This window comes from Varanus komodoensis, unplaced genomic scaffold, assembly GCF_004798865.1.
Source record: "Varanus komodoensis strain SLA01 unplaced genomic scaffold, ASM479886v1 scaffold121, whole genome shotgun sequence".
Taxonomy (NCBI): Eukaryota; Metazoa; Chordata; class Lepidosauria; order Squamata; family Varanidae; genus Varanus; species Varanus komodoensis.
Genome location: NW_025335353.1, coordinates 228,925 through 253,925, shown reverse-complemented (window position 1 = coordinate 253,925; position 25,001 = coordinate 228,925). Strand labels below are relative to the sequence as shown.

The 25,001-nt window shown below is 46.1% G+C and overlaps 1 protein-coding gene across 1 annotated transcript; it reads left to right on the top strand.

Moving 5' to 3' along the window:
- Nucleotides 1-2,844: 2,844 nt before the first annotated feature.
- Nucleotides 2,845-21,345, top strand: LOC123019378 (vomeronasal type-2 receptor 26-like). Its single transcript, XM_044422205.1, has 6 exons — nucleotides 2,845-3,044; nucleotides 12,943-13,240; nucleotides 14,399-14,530; nucleotides 16,364-16,591; nucleotides 17,140-17,266; nucleotides 20,441-21,345. The coding sequence occupies exons 1-6, from the start codon at nucleotides 2,845-2,847 to the stop codon at nucleotides 21,343-21,345; spliced, it is 1,890 nt and encodes a 629-aa protein (XP_044278140.1).
- Nucleotides 21,346-25,001: the final 3,656 nt, after the last annotated feature.

Here is a 25,001-nt window from a genome sequence, read left to right as displayed (position 1 = left end):
GGCCAAAAAATAAAATAAATAAATAATATTAACAATTAAAATAACTTTTGAATAAAGAGGTCTGACTTGCAACAGAAACTATCTTGGTCACCCTGTGCTCAGCCATGCTCAGGGAACCAAGGTTCAATTTGGATGCCAGGTAGGACTTACTGACATTTAAGACCCCAAGGGTATGGAAAGGGTTTCCACAGGAGGTGGTTGATGCCCCATTGGTGAGGGTGTTCAAAGATGGGCTGGACATGCACATGGTAGGCATGTCATGAGCGGAGCCGGCCTGAGCCAGAGGTCAGACTAGATGGCCTGGGAGGGCCATTGGACTCACTCGCTCAGTTTCTATGTTTCAAACCAAGTGGTTCTGAATGGAAAGGACCCAAAATTGATTAAAGAATGTGCTTCATCACACATGCATGTTTCAAGGATGGCATTGGCTAAATGAAATTATGATGATAGCCAGGAACATGGAGACCTTGAAGGCCAACAGGACAACAGCCCCATACACTGAGAAGATGTGGGCCTGGATTCTGCATACAGGGACTTGGGCTTAAGGCAGATTTCACCATGCTTTCCTCCACAGCTTCAGAGATTGGACTTTCTTCTCCTCTTCTCACGCACTAATGCCTGCAACCACCTCTGAACAACATTGGTTTGATGTGACCCCTCCACCCTTGCTTTCTGCCTTGGGCAGAAAGAAGTCCCTGCCCCAGCTAGCCCCCTTGCTAGATTCCTTTGAGGGCAGGTCCTGAGGCAGGAATGCCTACCAGGGTCTGGGTAGATTTATATGGATGGAGATGTTCTTTTGGATATGCAGGTCCTAAACCATTGAAGTGGGCCTGGATTTCAGTTGGCAACCAACGCAACTGATGGAGGACTGGCAACATGAACTGGTCAAGCACACGATCTGACAGGAAAGCGTTGAAGAATCACTCTGGTACACGGTTGCCACTGGCAGATGCTGCTTCAAGAAAATCTATGACCCACGGCCATGGGAGGGCTAGGCAAGCTTGCAAATATAGACAGGACAGAAATGGGGCATCTTAGCCAAAGACAGAAGTATTTGTACCCTGCAGAAGGGGGCAGGAGATTGGGGCCATGAAGGCAAATGGTTCTCAGATGGGATCTCTCAGGCAATCTCATCAGATCAAGGCAAGGTAGATGGCAGAGGGGCATTGAGAGAAGGGAGTGTGCCTCTTCAAGGACAGGCACCTTCTTGCCACCAAAGGCGCTGCTGAAAAATGCAGGTCTCCCTTGTACTTTGATGCTACAGTCAATATAATAACTGTGTGGTTAGATTGCTGGGGAAATCCAAAGAAATCCTACAGGGCAAAAGACATGTGTGTGTGTGTGTGTGTGTGTGTGTGTTCCTCTCAGTGAAGCTGCGGTGCCCTGCTCCCATTCCTCGAAAGAGCTAGAAGCTCTTCAGTCAAGCACCCTCTCCCAGGCAAGAGAAAGCCCTTCAGATATGGGAAACATGGGCATTGCTATCCCATATCTTTTGCTCCCGTCTCTTCAGAGATTCTGGCTCTCCACTACCTCGCATTGCTAGAGGAGGAAACTAGAACTGTGGTCACTCAGATCCCAGTGAAACTCGCAGATCTCCATGACTTACTGGTTCCCATAGGCAGACAAACACCTAGGCAAATATGACTCTGGTCCTGCTTGTACACATCTTTATCCTAACACTGCCCATGTCCCAGTGAACTGATGCTGGACCCATGCAGCCCCAGCACATGCATGCGCACACACGCATGCACAGACACACACACACAGAGAGACAAATGGGAGTAAATGATGCATGCACTGAGGAATGGGCACTGGAAGATACTGCAGGAAGGAATATGTTTTCAAGAGGAAAAATAGGTGAGGAGAAGAGGAAAGAAGAGGTCCAAATGTCCCCTGCCACCACGCCATCTGGCATAAGCCTGACAGGATTTCGAAAGGGACAGTTCCTCCAGCCAGGACTATCACTCTTGCTGACCTTTGTGGATGGCTCTGCTGGTGACAACTTTAGGCAGAATCAGAGGGTGTCCCAACTCAGGAGTGCAGTATTGGTGGCACAGAGACCATTTCTCTGCTTATGAAGATGGCAGTGGTATGAGCTAGTAGAGCCCAAGCTGATCCTCTGGGGAACTTGGTGAGCCCTACAGAAAGCAGCAGAAAAGCACAGTGAAACAATTTTGGGGGGCCAAATTCCCTTACTAAATATACAATTGCACCTGACAACCTGGGGAGTACTGGCATGGAGCAGTGGGGATGTAGCGACTGTGTGATGGAGTGGCTCAGATCCTGCTCAGGTCCTACTCCAGAGAACACATACAAAAAGATCCCTCTATCCTGATTAACTTGAAGGAGCAGCATCCATGCATTCTCAGAAACATGATTTTCTCCAGTGCAGTACTTGTGCATAGAACAATTCGGAGAGCTCGGGAAGTTGCAGAGGTGCCCCCTCATTTGTGACCTTATAATTATGGAGATCATAATGCTTCACTCAAATTCTTGCTAAAACTCTTGTGATGCCCTCCTTGAAAAAACCACCCATGAGTTTAGCATTGCATACAAGGAATTGCGGAGCCCCATGGGGTGCTGCTGTGCATCCTGGCACAAAAGGAAGGCACATTCATGCCTCCCCTTCCACTGACAGCTTGGGAGAAGATTCAGAGCAGGACATGAGGCCTTGGCACAAGTGACTTCTGTTCCTGCTGCCCAAGGGAGGCATTGGCTGGGGCTCCGTCTCTATCAGGAGAACCAGTGAAGCCTCCCTCCACCAGGGAGCTTTAGCTGCCCCTGCCACTTCTCATCATTGCTTGGTGGAGAAGCAAGAAGGAAGCCATGCCTGGCAGAGCTAGAATGATGCTGCTCTTCCTGCTGCCACAGGCCCCCTGTGGGATGCAGAAGTCCAGGTGCCCCTGGAGCTGGGACACAGATGAACTCCACCCCCAGAATCACTACAGGCCAGGAGACGATGTCATTGCTGCAGCCATCTCTGCAGCACATGCTGATTTTCCTCCCTACACCTTCAGGAAGCCGGCCTCCAATGAGCAAGAGGAGTAAGTTACTGAGCTGGTTCACATGATGGGGAAAACCACATGGACAGCTAGATATGGGTGGGGTGGGGGAGTTTTGTCATGCAAAGCCTGCATTTGTCAGGAACAGCCAGCCCGAAGAAATCATGGTCCGCAGTAAAGAGGGATCCTCCTTTTTCCGTTGGAATTTTGCTCCTGGCTTTGCCTTGGGATATGAGTCAGTTTGTAGAAAGCCATAGAAATATGCTGACCATATAAATATGTATGCATGCATTTATGAGAACTATGAAAGAAACAGCCAAAGAACATTTAAATTTCTAGCCCATGGGATAATGGCATGACACATCTGCTTTTTTTCCCAGTTTAGGAACCCAGGATTACTGGAATATCCTCTCCTTCTCATTTGCCATTTAGGAAATCAACCAGAATTCCAGGCTCTTGCCCAACATCACCCTGGGCTATGACATCTATGACAGCTATGAAAATACTGGACTGACTTCTGATGCAGCCATAGACCTGCTTTTGACTGCTCTGGCCCATGTTCCCAACTACAGGTGTGGCAGACGGCATCAATTGGTGGCCATCCTTGAAGCATCAGTTTCTGAAAACTCCAAGCAGATTTCAGATCTGTGGGGCATTTACAAAGTTGGACAGGTGTGCAGAAAACATTTTGAGGTGCAATCTAACTATACTGGGCATTTCTGCTAGGATAAATCAACATGTTTTCCACAGAACCTCAGTGGTATTTTGCATGCCATGAACGTAGGCAGTCTAAATCAAGAGCTGCTAGGGACAGCCAAAGGCAGAAGAGGAAAAGGAAGGTCAAATAAGAGATGGGTGGACTGCATAAAGAAAGCTAGAGCCTTGAACAAGGACCTCATGGACTTTGCTTCACAGGGCTCCCAGAAGGAAGAGATGACTTAAAGGCACATAGCAGCAACACTCCAAGAGCTAAAGCCCCCCAACATGCCTCCCATGAGCATCCTGTTCTACAACACTCGGCCAATGTCTGTTCTGAAGGGAAAATCCTGACCTGATCAGCAAGCCATGTAAGCAACATCATGGCTGCTTCCTGTGCCTTCTCCATCCACACAGCTCAGAGAATTAAGGACCACTTGGGAACACCAGGGAGGGGGAACAAGGCAGTAACTTAAGGGAGCCAGTGTGCAGTAGCAGTAGACAGCGTGGGCCTGGGATTCAGGTGACCTGGGTTCTGGTCCCCATTCAGCCATGGAGCTAACTGGGTGTCTTTGGGCCAGTCACAGACTCTCAGCCCAGCCTACCTCACATACTGTTTATTTTGGGGATAAGTTTGAGAGCACCAGGAGGAGAATGAGGTAAGCTGCTTCAAGTTTATAAGAAAAAAGCAGGATATAAAGCTAATGAACATACTCTGATTGTTCATCCATTGAACAACAGCCTAGCAAACCTGTTGGAAAAGTGGGATGATCATTGGGAGCTTTCTTCCACTGTGGAAATTTAGGAGAGCCACCTGAATTCCACATTTTTGGGACATACATTTTCAGTGTTTTACACTTATGAAGCCTAAACATTTGAGTTTTCAGGAAGGAGGGAGGGAAAGGTTGAATGTTTCACACATATAATTCCTTCTTAACAGATGTGGCTGCATGAGCCTAAGGGGGAAAAATATGGTTTGGAAATGAATTCATCAGTCTCTTCCTTTCTTCCCCAGGTCACTTATGCTTTTGCTTCTCACATCCTGAGTGATCGAGCCCAGTCCCCTTTTTCTCTACCACATGCTCCCCAGAGAAGGGGTCCAGTACATGGGGATCGTCAAACTCCTGCTACATTTCCAATGGACCATGGTTGGGCTCTTTGCTTTCGACACTGATAATGGAAATATGTTCTTGAGAACCTTGACACCTGAGCTCCTCAGGAATGGCTCTGTGTCTTTTTTTCATACTCATTCTCAGAAATACAATCAGAATATGTAGTGCTCCATCAATTTTCATTTCAGAAGTTGGAACAAATCCATGTTTTTCTTTATTATGCAGAGATTAGCTGGTTGCTAGTTGGAATTCGTATTGTGCATCAATATTTGGAAATGATGAAATCCATCATAGGAAAGGTCTGGATCACCACAGCAATGTGGGATTTTACCCTGGAGTTTGCATTTAGAAATCTATATATTCCACATGTCCACGGGTTTTTTTCCTTCATTCTCCAGACAAATAAAAGGATCGATCATGAGTGTTACTTACACCTTTACTTTGCTATGAAGGAATTTGTGAAGAAGTCATTTGATTGTTCCTATACAAAGCATGCGGTGTCCGTGAAAGGGTGGACAAGATGCAGACAGAACGGGAAAGGGGAGGCCCTGAGAGGAGATGAGGTGCAGAGAACACTTTCTCTGGACAGCTATTTCTCCTACAACACCATCCAGGCTGTGGCCCGAGCCTTGGATGCGGTTCTTTCTTCCAGATTCAAGAAGATGAAGGTTGCAGGAGGACACAGGCCGGATGTGCAAAGACTCAAGCCATGGCATGTATTCACTTTTCCATATCAGACCTTCCTGATGGGCATAAGTGTCGCGAGCTGGCCGGCCAGCCAGCCAGCCTGGACAAATGGCGCGAAAAAGTTTAAAGAAAGAAAGAAAGACTGCAGTCCAGAGATCAGTTACAAAGCATGCTCGGTTTAGTTGCAGGGGGAGAACAACAAAGAACTTCTTCTCCCAAAGTTTTTTCTTCTCTCCCCCGCTCACCACAGGCATCTGCTTTTATTACTTCACACTTTTTACATAGGTATTTGCATACTGCCAATTGGCCTTCGAGTAAAAGCAGCCAACACCTTAATGCTTAGGTTACAAGCCTTATATGGTTACAAGCCTTATATGGTTACACAGGTAAATTACAATACTCTTGGTTTTCGTGGCTTACGTGAGTACAGCATGACCCAGCAATGAATTCCCACAATAAGAGTTAACTGCACAAGTGCAGACACTACAAGCAACTGAGATGAGATGTTGCATATTCAGTTACATACTTGCTGAAATTCAATAAAGACAAATGCCAAGTCCTCCACCTAAGAAAAAGAAACCAAATGCATAGATACAAGATGGGGAATATGTGGTTCAGCAGAACTGAATGAGAAAAAGATCTTGGAGTAACTGTGGACAATAGGCTAAGCATGAGTCAACAATGGGATGCAGACACCAAAAGGGCAGGTGCAATTTTGGGATGCATTAGCAGAAGTATTACTTCCAGATCATGAGAAGTAGTAGTTCCTCAATACTCCACACTAGTCACACCTCACCTGGAATAGTGTGTCCAGTTCTGGGCACCAAGATTTAAGAAAGATGCTGATAAATTAGAAAGGATCCAGTGGAGGGTGACAAAATTGATGCAGGGGTTGGAAACACTGCCCTCTCAGGAGAGACTGAGGGAACTGGGCACGTCCAGCTTTGAGAAGAGAAGACTGAGGGGGGACAGGATATCCCTCTAGAAGTACCTCAAAGGCTGTCACAAAGAGGAAGGTCAAAATCTTTTCTTGCTAATGCCAGAATGTAGGAGAAAGAATAATCAGTTCAGGTTGCAGGCAGATTCAGCCTGGACATCAGGAAAAGCATCCAACCCATAATGAGCCTTTGATTGTGGGCTATCATACCTTCTGACTTTGTATGTAGTGCTGGATGCCCATCTAGTTGTCCAGGTGGGTCCACCACCTGTCTACATTGTTATCTTCAGAATTTTTCATTGCCCAAATTGAACTGCTCACATCTCCTGAATCACATTTTTGTATTCAAGTTATCACTGCCATCCAGATGACAGCCATTCTGTGCTGAAAACAGAGCTTTAATTGAGTTGTGCAAACGAATGCCTATGGCAAGATACTCAGATTGTCTCCCACCCTTGGCCACGTGGGATATCTGTGGAGCACTTCTCTATGAGCAATCAGTTGAAGGAACTCCCAGGTATGTCTGTACAGCCTGAGTACTGGGTGCTTTTCAAGGAATCCTCGCTTTCCCTCAGGCTAAGATTTGGCCAACTTTCCAGAAGATGTTTGCATGTGTATAGCAGAAGGCGTCCTCTTCCAACTTCCTTATGCAGAACAAGGGCTTTCTGGGATGAAATCAGGGCACTTGTGCATTTGAAAACACACACCAGCCACTTCAGTGAGGAACCAGTCCTGAGCAAAAAAGGGGAACTGGGTAAAACACTGGGGCATCATCTTTCCTCAGTGCTGGTGCTTCCTCTCCCATTCCAGCTGCACCCCTTCCTGGGAAGCCCCCATTTCTACAATCATTCCATGGATGGGTCATATTTGGATGAGAAGAGGGACCTGGCTGTTAACTTCGACATTATGAACTGGGTGAAGTTTCCCAACAACTCTATTGCAAAAGTGAAAGTTGGAAGTATAGAAGGACAGGGGTTGTCTGGACACAAATGCACTATTGACCAAGACGCCATCGTGTTGCCCAAATGGCTCAACCAGGTGAAGAAAATCACGCCTACTTTTCATTCTCTTTCCTGTCAAATGCATGTATTTGGGAGGGAATTATCATTGCACTCATTTGCATGGGCTTCAGCTTACTTAGGGAAGCAGTGTGTGAGGAACCCCACCTGGATGGAATCCCATCCATCAGATGCCTCTAGCTCAGCTTCCCAGACTCCAGGCCACTTTCTGTCCTAAATCTTCCCGGCACCAAGTGTTTGTGGGGAACTCTGCCAGGAAGCAAGTCCAAGAGAGTCCAAGAGGTTGGCACATATATCTCCATATGTTACTTGTGCTTGTTCACTGTTTGCAAACTTTCCAAGCATGAGAACAAATTCTCTGGGCACACGAGTGTTGGATTCCACAACAATCTTCAAAACCCGACTTGCAGGATCAGCTTCAGTCCTAGAAGTCCTCTCTCCTGTCCTATCCAATGCTGCCTCTCCTTTCCCCCAGTGAAGCTGCTCTAACACATCTTCCTTGTGGTCCTTGTTTTGGTGCTCAGCCCCTGCCCAAGGCCAGGTGGGTGGACAGCTGCCACCCAGGATTCTTCAAAGTGGTTCAGGAAGGAAAGCCCATTTGCTGCTATGACTGCATTCCCTGCCCAGAAGGGACCATCTCCACTCAGGAAGGTGGGTGACTAAGGGGGAACATGATCTGGACATCATCTGGACAGTCTTCTGCATGGAATGGTGTAACTCCACATCCTGCAAGAGCAGGGCATTGGAACCGCTGGTCTCATTCTCCTTCTTACATGTCTTTTCTCTAACTGTCTGATTCTGTGATTCTCTGAACACATCACTTCAGCCACACAGCATAGTGCCCAATGGGAAGCCACCATGCAGGTATGTCCCTTGAAGCATAGTCAGAGCATGTGGCCCACAAATGTGTCATAGCCAGGGATCTGAGTCCTTACTCAAGTTCCTTTCAGGCCTGGAGTCCCAGTAAGGTCTCAAATAAAAAGATGGCTAAGAGAAGGGGGAATATTCCAGGGGCAGGACTCTGAGCAAAACCTCAGAGTCCAGGAAAGCATTTGGACCATGCATTCCATGTACCCAATTTGGGATATTTAACACAGGAACCAATGAATATGGGTACTTGATATGGGAGAATGAGGAAGCACAGCAACTCTGACTGGGCCTGCAGGAAACAATGTCTGCTCCCAGGGTTGCCTGCTCAAAAGGCTTCACTAAATGGAATGGACAGAGATCATTAAGGATGAAAGGGAGAAGTTTTTTTTTTTTCCTCTTTCAAGATGCTGACCATTGCACCTGGTGTCCAGATGATCAGCATCCAATCAAGAACCGAAATCAATGTACTCCCAAGGGGATCACCTTCCTGTCCTATGAAGATTCTCTTGGGATCTCCCTGGCTTCCATGGCCCTCATGCTATCCTTATTCACAAGACTTGTATTACGAATCTTCATTAAATTCCGAGAAACCCCAGTGGTCAAAGGCAACAACTGTGACCTCTCCTACATTCCTCTGGTCATCCTCCTGCTTTTCTTCACCTCCTCCTTCCTCTTCATTGGCCAGCCCAGCAAGGGCACCTGCCTTCTGGAACAAACAGCCTTCAGCATCATCTTCTCAGTTGCCGTCTCTTCTCTCTTGGCTAAAACAGTCACTGTGGTCTTGGCCTTCTTGACCACCAAGCCAGGGAACAGGGCAAGAAACTGCTTGGGGAAGACTTTGGCCAACTCCACTGTTATTCTCTTTTCCAGCATCCAAGTTGTCATCTGCTGCATATGGCTGGGAACTATAGCCCAGCCCATCCAGTCTGTCTTGCGAAGATGCCATGAGTTAGCAGAGCCCAAGTTGAACCTTGGGGGATTTGCTGAGCTCTGCAAACACAGGAAGAAGAAAAGCAAAGAGCAAACATTTTGCTGGGCCAAATTACCTTCCAAAGCATGATATTCTCTCAGAAAACCTGGGAAATGCTGGGGGTGGGGGTGGAATAGGAACTGCCTGATGCAGATGCTCAACCATTCCAGGCTTATCACAGAGCACACACCCAAAAGCGTCGCTCGATCATGGTTCATTCAAAGGAGTGGCATCCAAGAGTCCTCCAAACCATGGGTTTTTTCCAGCCTTGTACCTGTGCATAGAGAATTTTAGAGATTCTGGGACATTGCAGAGGTCTCCCACATTCATGACCATACAATTTTGGAAATCATAATGCTTTACTGGTATTCTTGCTAAAACGCTTGGGGTCTCCTCCCTGAAAATACCATTCTTAAGATCACCAGGGGAGTCTGGAGTCACCGTAGGCTCCGCCTTGCACCCAGGCACAGAAGGGAAGGCACAAAAAGGCCTCTCCCTCCCCCAAGAGCTTCGAAGATGCTTCAGAGTATCTTCAGGGTAGATATCCGGGAAAGCTTCCAAAACTGTCAGAACAACATGACCGTGGAACCAAAAACAATACAGTTTATATAATGACAGTGAACATAACCATTATTTAATTTATTTATTTTAATCAATAAGCATAATTAAACAATGCAACAACACCAGTGCTACCTCCACCAACAAATCAAGTCACTTTTTGTAAAATCATTTATTCATTCAGGTTGACCCACTTCCTTTCCATAACTGCACTTACTCTCATGATGGTTCAACCCTAACCCCTTTCCTTTCATTAAAACATATGTATTTATTTATAAAATTTGTATGCCGTCCAATTACTAATGTCTCTGGACAGCTAACAGCATAAATAAATTGACGACCCACTCTGACTGCAATTAATAAAATGCAATAATACTATTGAATATTAAAACTTATTAAAATATAGATTAAATAAAAAGGTCTTGACCTGGCACTGAAAAAAATATACTGACTGCACCAGGTGGACCTCTCTGGGGAGCATATTCCATAGTTGGGGCACCACAGCAGAGAAGGCCCTCCTCCAGGTACTCTGTCTCCTAATATCTTTCACAGAGGGTTCCCAGAGGAGGGCTTCTTCTCAAAGAGCAGGAGGGCAAATAGGGAAAAAGGCATTCCTTTAGGTATCCTGACCCCAAGCCATTTAGGGCTTTATAGGTAATAACCAGCATTTTGAATTGAACCCGGACTTTGATGGGAAGCCAATGGAGCTAATAGAGGACTGGGGTTATATTCAATAAAAGGCCTCCAAAGATTTTCAAATTTGTTTTTACTTATCAAACCATTTTTTCCATCTATTATCTCAAGTTAATTTATCAGTAACACCTATATTCTAGACTTCTTCATACCAATCAACGATTTGATATTCACCTCTTATTTCCCAGTTACTTGTTATTATCACTGTTACTACTGTGAATAAATTTATCATCAATTCTTGAGTATTTCTCCCCATCTGTTCTGTAAATAAAGACAATAATGCTAACCTAGGGTCAGCTTTAATATTTAAATTCAGTATTTTCCTAATTTCTTTGAAAACCATTTCCCAAAATTGATTTGTATATTTACACTTCAACCACATATGGAAATATGTATGGATGTGCTCGTTGCATCTCCAACAAACACTGGGGTACTCATTATTCATATACTTCAAATCACAATCCCAGGATGGGATGAGTGCAGGAAGGGCTGCCTCTCCCAGCGGGACTGACAGCTCAGATGATGATAAAGAGATGATTGGAGAAAGGGTCCCAGTTGCAGCTGCAGCCCAAGGCCCTGCATACCCACTTTTGTGCAGGGGGGGAGTTCACTTAAGAGCAGCCAGGGGGCGCTGTTAACACACTCATGGGAACGAAAAAGGTCCCAGTGCAACTCTCTGACCACCAAGCTGCACAGGTTCCCATAGAAAGACACACATCTAGCCTTCCTCTACTTAGGTTGAGCAGATATGGTTCTGGTTCTGCCTTTATACATCTTATATCCTAACACTGCCCATGTTGCATTGAACTGATGCTGGACACATGCAGTCCCAGCATGCAAAGGAGGAAAAAGGAGGAAAGCATGGGAGAATGGGAAGTGGAAGAAACTGAAAGAAAAATATAGGAAGGAAGAAGAGGAAAGAGGTGAAAATGGCCCCTGCCACAAGTCCATTTGGCAGGAGTCCGGCAGGCATTGGGAAGGGATATTTCCTTCATTCAAGACTATCACTCTTGCTGACCTTTGCAGCTGGCTCTGCTGGTGCAACCATTGGGCAAAAGCAGAACATGTCCCATCCATGGAGGGCAGTATTGGTGGCACAGGACAATTATTCTGCCTTGTGAAGATGGCACTGGCATGAGCGAGCAGAGCCCAAGTTGTACCTCTGGGGACCTTGGCCAGCTCTCCAGAAAGAAGCAGGAAAGCACAGAGAAACCATTTTTCAGGGCCAAATTTTCTTCCTAAATATGAGAATCTGTCTGACGACCTGGGAAGTACTGGTGGGGGCAGGAGTGACAGATAGCAAATCAGCTATTCTAGTCCTGTTCCATATGCAAAACAGTCTCTCAATCCTGGTTCATTTGAAAGAGCAGCATCCATGCATTTGCAAAAACATCTTTTTCTCCAGCCGTGAACTTGAGCATAGAACAATACAGAGAGAATGGGAAGTTGCAGAGGTGTCTCATCTTTGTGACCCTATACTTATGGAAATCATAGTGCTTTACTGGTACTCTTGCTAAAGCTCTTGGGAGCCCCTCCCCAAAAGCACCACCCTTGAGATCAGCATTGTAAACATGGGATTCTGGAGCCAGAGATGGTGCCATCCAGCATCCAGCCATAAAATGGAAGGCACACAAAGGCCTCTCCTTCCACCAAGAGCTGGGGAAGAGCTTCAAAGGAGGCAACAAGACCTTGGTGCAGGTTGCTCCTGCTCTTCCCCCTCAAGGGAGGCCTTGGGTTGGTCTCCGTGCCTGTCTCAAGAACCAGTGAAGCCTCGCTCTGCCAGGGGGCTTTGACTGCTCCTGCTTTTTCTCATCATTCCTCGGTGGGGAAGCAAGAAGAAGGCCATCCCTGGCAGAACCAGAATGACTCTGCTCTTTCTGCTGCTGCTGCTGCTTCCAGAGACCTCCAGTGGGATGCTGAGGGCCAGATGCCCCTGGAGCTGGGACAGGGATGAGTTTCAGCCTCTGAATCTCTACAGGCCAGGGGACTATGTCATTTCTGCGGCCATCTCTGCAGCACATGCCAAGTTTCTTCCACACACTTTCAGGAAAGCTGCCTCTAATGGACGGCAGGAGTAAGTAAACATCCTGGTTCGGTGATAAGGCAAAGTGCATGGACAGCTAAGTGTGGGAGTTATTTTGTCACACAGTGCCAGTATTGTCTGGAACCAGCCAGCATGAGGAAAACGTGGTCAGCAATGCAGAAACCTCCTTCCTTCCCATCAGCATTTTGCTTTTTTCTTTGATTTGGGAAATATGTCAGTATGTAGAAAGCTGTGGAAATATGGTGCTCATAAAAGTATATATGTATGCATGTATGTCCAGGAGAACAACTGAAGAACATCTGACTATGTTGTAGATGAGGTAGTGACATGACACATCTGCTTTTTTCCCCCCAGTTATGGATCCACATTTTACTGGAAGATCCTCTCCCTCTTTTTTGCCATTCGGGAAATCAACCAGAATCCCAGGCTCTTGCCCAACATCACCCTGGGATATAACATCCATGACAGCTATAGCAATGTGATACTGACTTCCGATGCAACTATTGACCTGCTTTCAGCTGGACAGGCTCAAGTTCCCAACTACAAATGTGGCAGACAGCAGCAACTCATGGCCGCCCTTGATGAATCAGACTCTGAAAACTCCAAGCAAATATCAAATATGCTGAGTATCTACAAAATTGGGCAGGTGTGGGTAAAACCTTTTCTGGTCCCCTCTAGCTTTACTTGACATTTCTAGTAGGATAACTCAAGATGTTTTGCATAGAACCTCAGTGGGTTTTTCCCATGCCGTGAATATAGGCAATCTAGAGCAAGAGCTGCTAAGGAAAGCCAAAAGAAGGTGAAGAAAGAAACACCTAATCTTGAATTTGGAAGAGCTGAGCAAGGCTGTCATGGACCAGACATTTTGAAGTTTTTTCATTCATATGCTTTCCCAAAATGAGAGATGACTTAATGACACATAACGACAAATCAAGAGTGGGTTGCAAGGTGTTATAGGCCCCCACCATTCCTCGTACAAGCATCCTTTTCTACAAACTAGGCCAATGTTGTCCATTTTGAAGGAAAAATTCTGACCTGATTGGCAAATGATGAAAACAGCATCATGGCTACATTTCTGGCCTCTTTGTGCTTACTCACTCAATTTAAATCCTGCTTTTTTCTTACAAAGAACTCAAATCAGTTTACCTAATTATCCCCCTCCTGCTCTCACTTTTATCCCCACAACAACAACGTGAGGTAGGTTGGACTGAGATTCTGTGACTGAGGTTCTGTCACCCAGTTGTCTCCATGGCTGAGTGGGGACTAGAACCCAGCTTGCCCGAGTCCCAGTCCCATGCACTAACCACAGCTCATGAACAGAGCTCACAGAGGTAAGGCCCCATTGCAGGCACCAGGGACGGGAAGCAAGGCAACCTTTGCGAGCCAGCATGGTGCAGGAGTTAAGACTGAGGGAAGCAGGAGGAAAATCCTGTGAGCCCCTCTGAGTTCATAAGAAAAAAGCAGGAGGTAAAGCTAATGAATATACTTTGCAAGATCATCCTTTGGAACACAGCCTAGAGCACCTGCTGGAAAAGTGGGATGCTCATTAGGAACTTTCTTCCACTGTGGAAGCTGAGGAGATGCACCTGAATTCAACCTTTTTGTTGTTGTTGTTGTTTTGTTTTGTTTTTTTGGTGTTTTACCCTTAGGTGGGCTAAGCATTCAATTTTTCAGAATGGAAGGAAGGAGGGAAGTTTCTAGTGGAATGTTTCACACAGATAATTACTTGTTCAGAGGTGTAGCCTTATGAGATGAGGAAAAGAAATGTGATTCTGCAATGAATGTTTCAGTCTCTTTTTTAATTCTCCAGGTGACTTATGCTTTTGATTCTCACGTCCTGAGTGATCAAGCCCAGTCCCCTTTTCTCTACCACATGCTCCCCAGAGAAGGGGTCCAGTACGTGGGGATCGTCAAACTCCTCCTGCATTTCAGATGGACCATGGTTGGTCTCTTTGCTTTAGACACTAACAATGGAAATATGTTCTTGAGAACCTTGACACCTGAGCTCCTCAGGAATGGCATTTGTGTCTTTTTTTCATACACTTTCTCGAACATGAAGTCAAAAAATCCAGTGCTCCGCCAAAGCTCAGTTGAGATGCTACAACAAATCCATGTGTATGTTTATTGTGCAGAGACAAGTTCATTGTTTCTTGGAATACATTTTATGCAGCAAAAAGTGAAAAGGATGAAACCCCTCATAGGGAAAGTCTGGATCACTACAGCAATGTGGGATTTCTCTGTGGAGTTGACATATTGTAACTTAGCTTTCCAACACATCCATGGACTGTTTTCCTTCATTCTCCAAATGAATAAAAAGATGACCTATGAAGATTTTACACCCTTTTTCTTTGCTATGGAGGCATTTGTGAAGAAGTCATTTGATTGTTCCTATGTAAAGCATGTTGTTTCCATCAAAGGGTGGACAAGATGCAGAGAAAATGGGAAAGGGAAAGCCCCACCCAGATATGTGGTGCAGCGAGTGCTCTCTCTGGACAGCTTCTTCTCCTACAGCACCATCCAGGCTGTGGCCCGGGCTGTGGATGCTGCTTTACAATCAAGATTCAAACGGATGCAGCTTGAGGGTGGACACAGGCTGGATGTGCAAAGCCTTCAGCCATGGCAGGTATTCTGTATTCTACTTCAGACCTTTCTGACAATCCTAATAATGAATTGTGCCACTACAGGGACTACGAGAAACCGAGACAAGAGACTGCACATTCAGGAGGGTATTCCTGCCATCTGGCCTATACTCTATGTGATTCTCTCAGTTTTTTCCTATAGCTGGATTGAGAAGATGGAGTTCATCTGTCAGGACCCACAACACATTGCTGAATGTATCATACACAAGACCACATGAGCAGGGTGAGGAGTCATAGGGCCCTTTGCTCAGGTCCATCGAGCTAATTGATTAATTTGGCTCCAACAACATCGCCTAGCCACAACAGTTCTGTGCTGGAATTGTCACTTGTTGCAGGAACGTAGGTTCCCTGAAACTAAGTGACATATCAAACCATGGTGAAGATGTCACAGTGCTGCTTCGTGGGTTATTACAGTTGGGTCCAGACTACTTGAAAATCCATGATAATCTATGTTTCAGCAATGGCCCACTGTTCAGTGACAATCTTCAATACACCCATGCTCTGCGTTTGAGTGTGGGTTCTCCCACCATCTGAGTTTGTATCTAGGGCACGTCACCCATCTAGTTTTACAGGTAGGCTCATGAGCTGCCTACTTTGTCATGTTCAGAACATTTTATTGTCCAAATTGAAAATCTCCCATCTCCTGAATCACATTTTGTAATCAAGTTATCATCGGTATTCAGAAGATAACCCTTCTTGAATTGCATAATGTAATGCCTGATTTTCAGGCAAGTTTGTAAAGCTCTCCCACCAATAATCCTCATGTGATCTTTCCATTACACTCCTTTGTGAGCCTTCACTTGAAGTAACTTGTGGGTACGTCTGTACAGATTGACAACTGCGTGCTTTCCAAGGAATGCTGGGACCTGACCCTTGAAGAGCCTGGCATCACTCTCCATAAGTGTAAGATCTGGTCCACATTCCAGAACAGGTTTGCATAAGTATAGAAGAAGGCTTCCTGCCAAGCTCCTAAAGCAGACCAAGGGCATTCTGGGAGGAAATCAGGGCACTTGCTCATGGGAAAAGACACACCAGCCGCTTCAGTCCAGAGCCAGCCCTGAGCAAAAAGGGAAAAACTGGGGGATCCAGCATGGCTTCATCTTTCCTCAGGGCTGGTGGTTTCTCTCCTGTTCCAGCTCCACCCCTTCCTGAGAAGTCCCCAGTTTCACAATCGTTCCATGGACGGAGTGTATTTGGATGAGAAGGGTGACCTGGCAGCTGACTTGGACGTTGTCAACTGGGTGAAGTTTCCCAACAGCTCTGTTGAAAGAGTGAAAGTTGGGAGCATAGAAAGGCGAGGGTTGTCTGGACGCAAATGCACCATTGACCAAGATGCCATCGAGTGGCCCAAATGGCTCAACAAGGTAAGAAAAACCTCTCACTCCTTGTTCTCTCAGATGCACTTATTTTGGGAAGGAATACGCATTGGACACAGTTGCATTGGCTTAGGTTTACTTAGAAGCAGGAAAGTGCTGGGAAGTCAGCTTGGGAGTGGGAGAACCCTCATAGTTCTCTGGCTCAGCTTCCCAGACTCCAGCCCACTTGCTCTATTCCCTAAATCTGCCTTGCACCAAATGTGTGTATGGGTGTCTGGGAGCAAGCAAGTCCAGGAGAATCCAAGAGACCAGACACTGGCTTCTGCACACATATCTTGTGCATCTTTGCTTCTTTGCATAGATGGGGTGAGATTCCAACTGAAAAGGCACAACCCTAGTTGTCAATTGTGCATGTTTGCTTCTTTGCATACTTTTCAAGCATGGGAATGAAGTCTAGTGACCACAAAAGAGAGAGATTCCAGGCTGAACTTCAGAACCCTAGTCGCAGAATCATGCTTTTTCCAATGTCGCCGAACCTTTCCTCCAGTCAGGTAGCTCTAATGTATTTTCCAGTTTGTCCTTGTTTTTGTACTCAGCCCCTGCCACATGCCAGGTGTGTGGAAAGCTGCCGCCCTGGATTCTTCAAGGTGGTTCAGGAAGGAAAGCCCGTTTGCTGCTATGATTGCACTCCCTGCCCAGAAGGGACTATCTCCTCTAAGGAAGGTGAGCTCTTTATTTACTTGCCTACTTATATATATATATACATATATTTGTTGACCGTGTACAACTGTCAAGGCCTTCCTCGTTGGTATTTATGGGCCTCCTATTACAGCCAAGGTTATGATGGAGGGAAATCCAGCCTCCAAAACACTGGGCACACTGGCATATCTTGCTATGAAATGATAGCCCCTATACACAATCCTACCATGGAGTGTGCATAGTTCCAGTCCTCTTTCTCCAGTCTTCCTTCTGGCAACCACACATATCCCAAGGACCTTAGTGACATGCTCTGCCTCCATAATTCCTTGCCCCCTGTTTTGCTACTGTTCCACTTCACATATAGGTTTTGCTACTGTTCCACTTCACCATTTGTCTTAGCTGGCTCCTGGTGGGATGTTTCCCCCACCACTGCTCTAATTCAGTCACTTGCCTGCTTAAATTCTGCCTCTCCCCACTGCTTTATATCTAGGAACCGTTTCTGTTGTGCCTTGAGTTCTGCGATGTGACCTGTCCCTCTTGCCCCATCCCCTCTTCATCCCCTTGTGATCTCTGCTCCAGCTCAGGGCAGTCATGTAAGGGACACCCCCTAACCCCCACTGCTGCTGCTACAAAGCCACCCACAACTGTCTTCCCAGTTCACACAAGTGTCAGCAACCTGGGTTCTGGGTGGAGAACTCTGTGGTGCAAGAGGGGTTTTGGGAATCTGTGAGTGGTGCCACTGGGGCTCTTCTCAGAGACATTGCTTTGTGGGTCACTGTGTCCAAAAGAGTGCTCCTTCGGTGTGCTCTGAACACACAGTGAGGGGACATGAAAGGGAAGGCATTGCCGTGGAGGGTTCCTAGCTGGGAACGATGATCTTCAGCTGATTGGAAGAGCTGAAGGGATCATTAGATGGCATAAGTGCCACAGCACTCCCATCTTCTGAGCCACTGGAACACAGCAGCCTACCTCCTCTGCTCTGGAGGGCTCACAGACCTTGGAAGCTGGCATCTGCATGAATTGTTCTAGCAATTTCTTCAAGTCTTCTCGATTTGTGGTTCATGCTTCAACTTAAGGAAGAGAATGCCATAGTTTAAGAATCTGCTGAATGGAGAGTGACTGTCTTTTTTGGGCCAGAGAGAATCACTCAGTAATCAGCATCATAGGATGACCTCAGGAACCAATGTTATATGGGAGGGAGCAGAGAAGGTCAAACAAGCTTTTGAAAAAGCCCCATGGAGGCAGGGTAGATGTTTCACCAATTCAAGGCACATGGAGAAGTGGGTTGCCCTCTTCTGAAAGCCCACTCCGGGTGGCAGCCTGCAATGGGTTTGCACATAGCCTGTACTCAGTCATTAAGCAAAGTTCTTCTCTAGGCCATATGTGTAATTCAATCCTTTCTTGCAATATCCACAACTGGTTTTTAGTGTGACCAACAAACTTCAATTTGGCAAGTGGATCTGGGTGGGAGATGTGATGAAGCACCTCCCTTCCTCCATCCAGATTTCTCCGCTCTTCAGAGGCACCATGGGTGGACCAAGGAGCAGGGCATGGTTCCTCCTTGCCCCCCACATATTATGCCTTTATTTTTGTTGTGCAATGAATCACACACTTCACGGGGCTTCTTACAACACTGGACCTGTTGGCACTCTCGTTCATCCAACACAATGGCTTGACAAAGTGGGTCTCCAAGCTCATGTGATTTCTTCTCATGTGGAGGCATTTCTACCTTCCTTGAACTATCCAAAAGCAGTTTCACAAAGTGGGTCTCCAAAAGGAATGTTGGAAGATTTCCTCTACTTTTGGTGGGTGAGGCAGAGTGTTGTCAGTACCTTTACAGCACATTCTTTCCTCCATGATTCCTACTGCAATGTTTATCCCACTAAATTAAGCATGAAAACTGCATGACACCAAATTCTTGCAAAGGTTTCTTCTCCTTTGCAGGAAGATTAGCAGAATTGTTGTGGCCTTTCTGATATGTGAATGCATCCACAAATTTAAATAAGAACATACAAAGAGAGATCATTCAATGCATCCATGATTTTTCACTTCAGGATAACCTTTGCTAGCAAATGGCATGTTTTCAGAGTGCCTGTGTGAAGGAGAACCTCCCTTGCTTCATCCTGCATTGTCCACCATTCAGAGGCACCATTGCTGGAGCAAGGAGCAAGCAATAATCCCTCTCTGTTCCCATCTATTATACCTCTGTTTATACTGTACAATAACGTTTGGACAACCCCATGCTGGGGATTACATGAGTGAACTGGTTGGAGTCGAGGGTCACACTAGATGGCCCAGGAGGCCTCTTCTGACTCACTTTGTTTCAATGTTTCTATGCTTCTATGTTCCCAAATCACAAACTTCACATGCCTAGTTCACTCTGTTCTATTGCTTTGTCTGCTCCATCCACCAATATGACCGCAAATAATGCACCTGGGCAGTATCTGGGGATCTTCATCATGTCAATGGGATGGCACAAAATGGTGTCCTGCAACAGAAGGGCATTGGACTGCATGGTCTTTTGGGCCCTTTCAACTCTCCTCTTCTCTGATTCTCTGAATACACCATTTCAGCCACACTGCACAGTGCCCAGTGAGAAGCCTCTGGGCAGGTATGTGCCTTAGAGTTCACCTACCACACGGTATTCTGATAGGCAGAGAATAGTTAATTTAAAAACTAGCATTGTAATGTTCAACAGTCACTTTTTATTTCATGTATATTTCTTGGTTATTTGTTCTATGTTATATTGATATGACTTGTTTTACTGTTTTTTGATTTTAATGATTGTAAGCTGTCCTGAGATGCCATGCATAAGGGATGGCATATAAAAGTTTAAATAAATAAATAGGTATATAAATAAAATATGCCTGACAACAGAGACATAGCCAGTATTGTGAGCTCCTGGCCTTAAATGACACATTGGCTATAACCAAGGGGAATGTTCCAGAGGGAGATAGCTAAGCAAAACCCCTAAAATAGCACAGGAAATCTCTGAGGACCAGGGATTCCCCATAGCCATCTTTGAATTCGAAACACAGGAATCACTGGTATGAGAGAAGGAAGAAGTATAGCAACTCTGAATGGGCCTGTCGGAAAGCAATGTGTAATCCCAGGGTTCCTGGCTCAAAATCCTTGATTGAGTGTACAGAACACAGGTTGCAAAGGATGAAAGGGAGATGTTTCTCTTTCCGTTTTCAGATGCTGACCATTGCACCAGGTGTCCAGATGATCAGCATCCAAACAAGAACCAAACCCAATGTATCCCCAAGAAGATTACCTTCCTGTCCTATAAAGATTCTCTTGGGATCATCCTGGCTTTCATGGCCCTCATGCTATCCTTATTCACAGGACTTGTGTTAGGAATCTTCATTAAATTTCAAGAAACCCCAGTCGTCAAGGCCAACAACCGCGACCTCTCCTATATTCTCCTCTTCACCCTCCTGCTTTCCTTCTCCTCCACCTTCCTCTTCATTGGACTGCCCAGGAAGCTGACCTGCCTTCTCCGACAAACAGCCTTCAGCATCGTCTTCTCAGTTGCTGTCTCTTCTGTCTTAGCCAAAACAATCACCGTGGTATTGGCCTTCATGGCCACCAAGCCAGGCAACAGAGCAAGAAACTGCTTGGGGAAGACTTTGGCCAATTCCGTCGTCATTTTGTATTCCAGCATCCAAGTTGTCATCTGCATCATCTGGTTGGGAACCTCTCCTCCCTTCCCTGACAAGGACATGCACTCTCAACCTGATCAGATCATCCTGCAATGCAACGAAGGCTCTGTGACCAAGTTCTACTCTGCCCTTGGCTACTTGGGCTTCCTGGCTGCCGTCTGCTTTACAGTGGCTTTTCTGGCCAGGAAGCTGCCTGGGGCCTTCAACGAAGCCAAGCTGATCACCTTCAGCATGCTGCTCTTCTGCAGTGTCTGGATATCCTTCGTACCCACCTACCTAAGCACTAAGGGGAAGCTCATGGTGGCCGTGCAGGTCTTCTCCATCTTGGCCTCCAGTGTTGGGCTGCTGGGCTGCATTTTCCTTCCCAAGTGCTACATTATTATCCTACGACCTGATCTGAATACAAAGGAACATCTCATGATGAAAACTCAAGTATAAATTTGGTTTCTATTTTACCTGTGCCCCAGGATTCCTCCATTTCCTTTGCCCTTTTCTGCACTTGGGAAAAGGGGTTTCATATCATCTTTTCAATAACACTGAAGAACAGCTTTTATAATATTCTCCGCAGTTGGTGTGCTTTCTCTATTGTATTGCAGTCTGGCCTTTAATGCTTGCTATCACCCAACCTGATTCACCATGGTTCTTAACTAGACTTACACATTCTTACCCCTTGCTACTCATCTGCTTGTGTCATATAGCCAAGCTAGTAACATAGGAGCATTGTCAGGAATGCTGAAAGTCCCAATAAATCTTTAATTAAAAAGATATTCTTTTGCATGATCTATAATATGAAATCTTACAGCAGTGCCCTCACTCCCCTTCCCCTTCTACATGGTTTTTCCTTTCCATTTACTTCTCAGGGAAGGGGAGAAGGAAAAACAGTCCCAGGCTATCACAATCCTCCACCAACTTTGCAGATAGGGCACGCTCCAACACAATTTTGAAACACTTTTGCAGATCAGCAGCTGCGCTTCCTTTGCTATGTAAAGATACCTAGCCAGCTCATGCTTTGTCTTAATGTATTTTGTAAAAAAAAATGCTTTAAGATTGCAAAAACGCAAAACCTTTTAAAGCTGTTAGGTTTCTGTACCACCCTATTTTATTTTTTCCTGAAGCCTTGGAAGGGTCATGATGTTTTTCTTCATGCCTATAGCAATTTCTCAATGTGTGCGCATTATACTCCATTGTCCTCACATTCTCACCCATTCAGAATCTCATCGCTGCCTTTAAAATGTGCACATGACACACAGCTTCTGAAAGACTCTTTTTATGCCCTGGAATTTTGAAGCCAGTTCAGTATACTGGCTACCTAGTCCTGTTTTTTTCTTGTATTAGTATTTGTCAGGGAGAGGTAGCTGGTTGATGTTGTCAATCAACTGCATAGACTGAGCATACTGTCTTACTGTGGTGTCTCCAAGATTTAAGTATTGCACTACTATGTTCATCCATTTCTAGGTGGAGCCAAAAAAGTGTTATGAGAAGAGGGAGAACTGGCCTTTGGTCAAGATCCAACCTTCTTCATTTCAGTCTTCCACTTTACATCCTTAAAACCCTACCTATAATATCCTTTGATTGCAGCCAGTCCAGCTTCTTCCACCCTCATTCCTAGAAAAATGAGAAAGATGAGTCCCACACCCATGGGTGCAGACTTACATGAAGGGTCTTATGTGAGCAGAAGGGCAAGGAGAAGCCATTGAAGTTTTAAAGTGAGAATCACTTCCATGCAATATCCGTCACATGGACCTTCAGCACACATTATTTCCCCTCCATTTCCAGAGCGCACAGATACCAACTTGGCTCTACCTAGGGCTGGCTTTACAGAAAATGCCTTGAAGAGTAAGGATGGTATTCCCAGGAGACATTCGTGCTCTACACTGGTGATGACTAGCCAGAAGTCACTGGAGATGTCTAACCACCTTGGTCAATGGCTCCCACAAAGACCTCAACTGGCCTCGGAGTCAGGCTTATGAATGCACCCCAATTTTCAGAAGCAGGATGGTTTCCTCTGGTTCAGCGAAAGGTATCTCTGAATTCCTGTCTCTCTTCATCTGCCTCTGTCTACCACTAAGCAAATGATCTGCTCTGCATCCTCTCTTGTCCCCATCTTGTCCACATCCTACCTGAGGGATCCTGTGGATGTCTAGTTTGCCACCAAGAGAATAGTGAGGTGGACTGGATGGACCAGGGGTCCGGTCTGGCATGTCTTTCCTCATGTTCTCATGTTCCTGTGGAGTCCAGAGGCTGTGTAGAGTAGCTGTGCAGAGTGGCAGATTGTCCTCCATCTGTCCTACCAACACTGCCCTACGTGGAAAGCAGCTCTCCCCACACCATACCTTCTGCTGGGGGAGGACCTAGGGCAAGTGAAGCTGCAGCTCTGCATACTTCATGTTATCTCTGATCACTGCTTGGTGGGAATCAGAACTTGCTCTGACCACACTGCTTCTTCCTCTTCAAATTCAGAGTTCTCTATCTTGGATTGCTGTGTTTTGCAAGAGGCAGGCCCAGTTGCTACCCTCCTTTGGATAGACAATATTTACTGAGCATTTGCCTCTATGTCAGGAGGATCTTTGGAAGATCAGAGCAGGCTCATCTCCAGGAATCCCCACTTAACCCAGCTGTCCCTTGCACAAGGAAGAATCCTGCACATGTTGGGCAGCATCCTTCCAGGCAATGTGTTACTGCCATTCAGTGTGGCTCTGCAGATTCCCCCTTGCAAGCAGCTCCCAGCGCTTGTGCAGCGGCGTTCAGTGCTCCTGGGAAATGAGGGACACAGTGGTGGAAAGTTCAGAGTGTGCTGTGTGGGGGGTGTAGTCTGAGGGCCTGCTGGAATTACTCAAGATACTAAAGAAGGAGTGTGACAGTGCCCACAATTCCCAGCACCACTATGTCAGGACACGGACAGCAGGGGCCACAGCTAAACCACTGCAGTGAGGTCGGTGGCCACAACCCAGAAGAGCCCGGCAGATGCTGTAGCCTTGAAAAGAATGGCTCATGCTCCTTGGGAGTTGGAGGTGTCTCCAGCTCAGATGTGTCTCTGGAGAGCATCACTTGGACATTCTTGTTCCACGAGCTCAAGGGAAGGGCTGAAGAGCCAGGAGGGGGACCTGCCTGAGGCCTATCAGGGTGAGCATGTATCCCTATTCGGAGTGATTAAGGCATCTCTTTTCAATGTCCTGGCGGGAACAACTCCTGCAACTCCCAGCATTCCTCCCAGCACCACAGCGGGGTTTTTGAAGCCTTGCAGCAAAAAAGTGGTTTCTGGGGGCTGCGAAAAGGGCTGCTGTGGTAAGAAGTGGGTGCACACTTCCCTGGGTGCTGGAACTGCATGAAGAAGCAGTGCCTGGCCCTACATCCCCAGCTGGAGTCAGGGTGCCACTTTGTGAGTCCCTTTCCTGCCATTTTATATTTTCTGCTACATTTCCAAGAGAACTGAGGGAATGAAACCAAGGTAACCTGGGACAGCCATACAGCAACTTCAGAGGATCAACAAAATTCAGTAAATTCCTGTGTCTTTGTAAGAACCTATTTAATGTGACTTCTAGAGGAATCATACACAATAAAATTCAGGTCATAGGAAAGTCTTGCCAGGTTATCTATTTCCATCAGGAACAGGTCTATGTTGGTGTTGCCACTACAGACGGACTTTGGCTCAGATTGGAAGGCATTCTTATCTTGATAAGAAATGTGGGATGAAGAGGATAGAGAGCATGGAAGCGATTCCCGTGTTTCCTGGGCTACAATTAGTCCTACATTCTACCTCCAGCATGAGATTAAAGAGTGGATGCCCAGGGAGCTCAATTCTGTGAAACATCCATAGAATGATGAGAACGCCTGCAAGAATCACTCAGCACAATCTTGTCAAAGGCCCACATATCTGGTATGATGGGAACACCATTTCCAAAGAAGTTTTTGATGATCACAGAGAGAAAAGGGATGGTACTCTTGTCCATGGGAGGGAAGATTGTTGTTGCCAGGTGCCATCAGGTTATCCTTGTCATATGGCCCCCCATAGCAATGAGCATCATCCAATAAGTCCTGTCTTTGACAGCTGTGCTCAGCTCTTGCACGTCCAAGCCTTGATGGAATGGATCCAT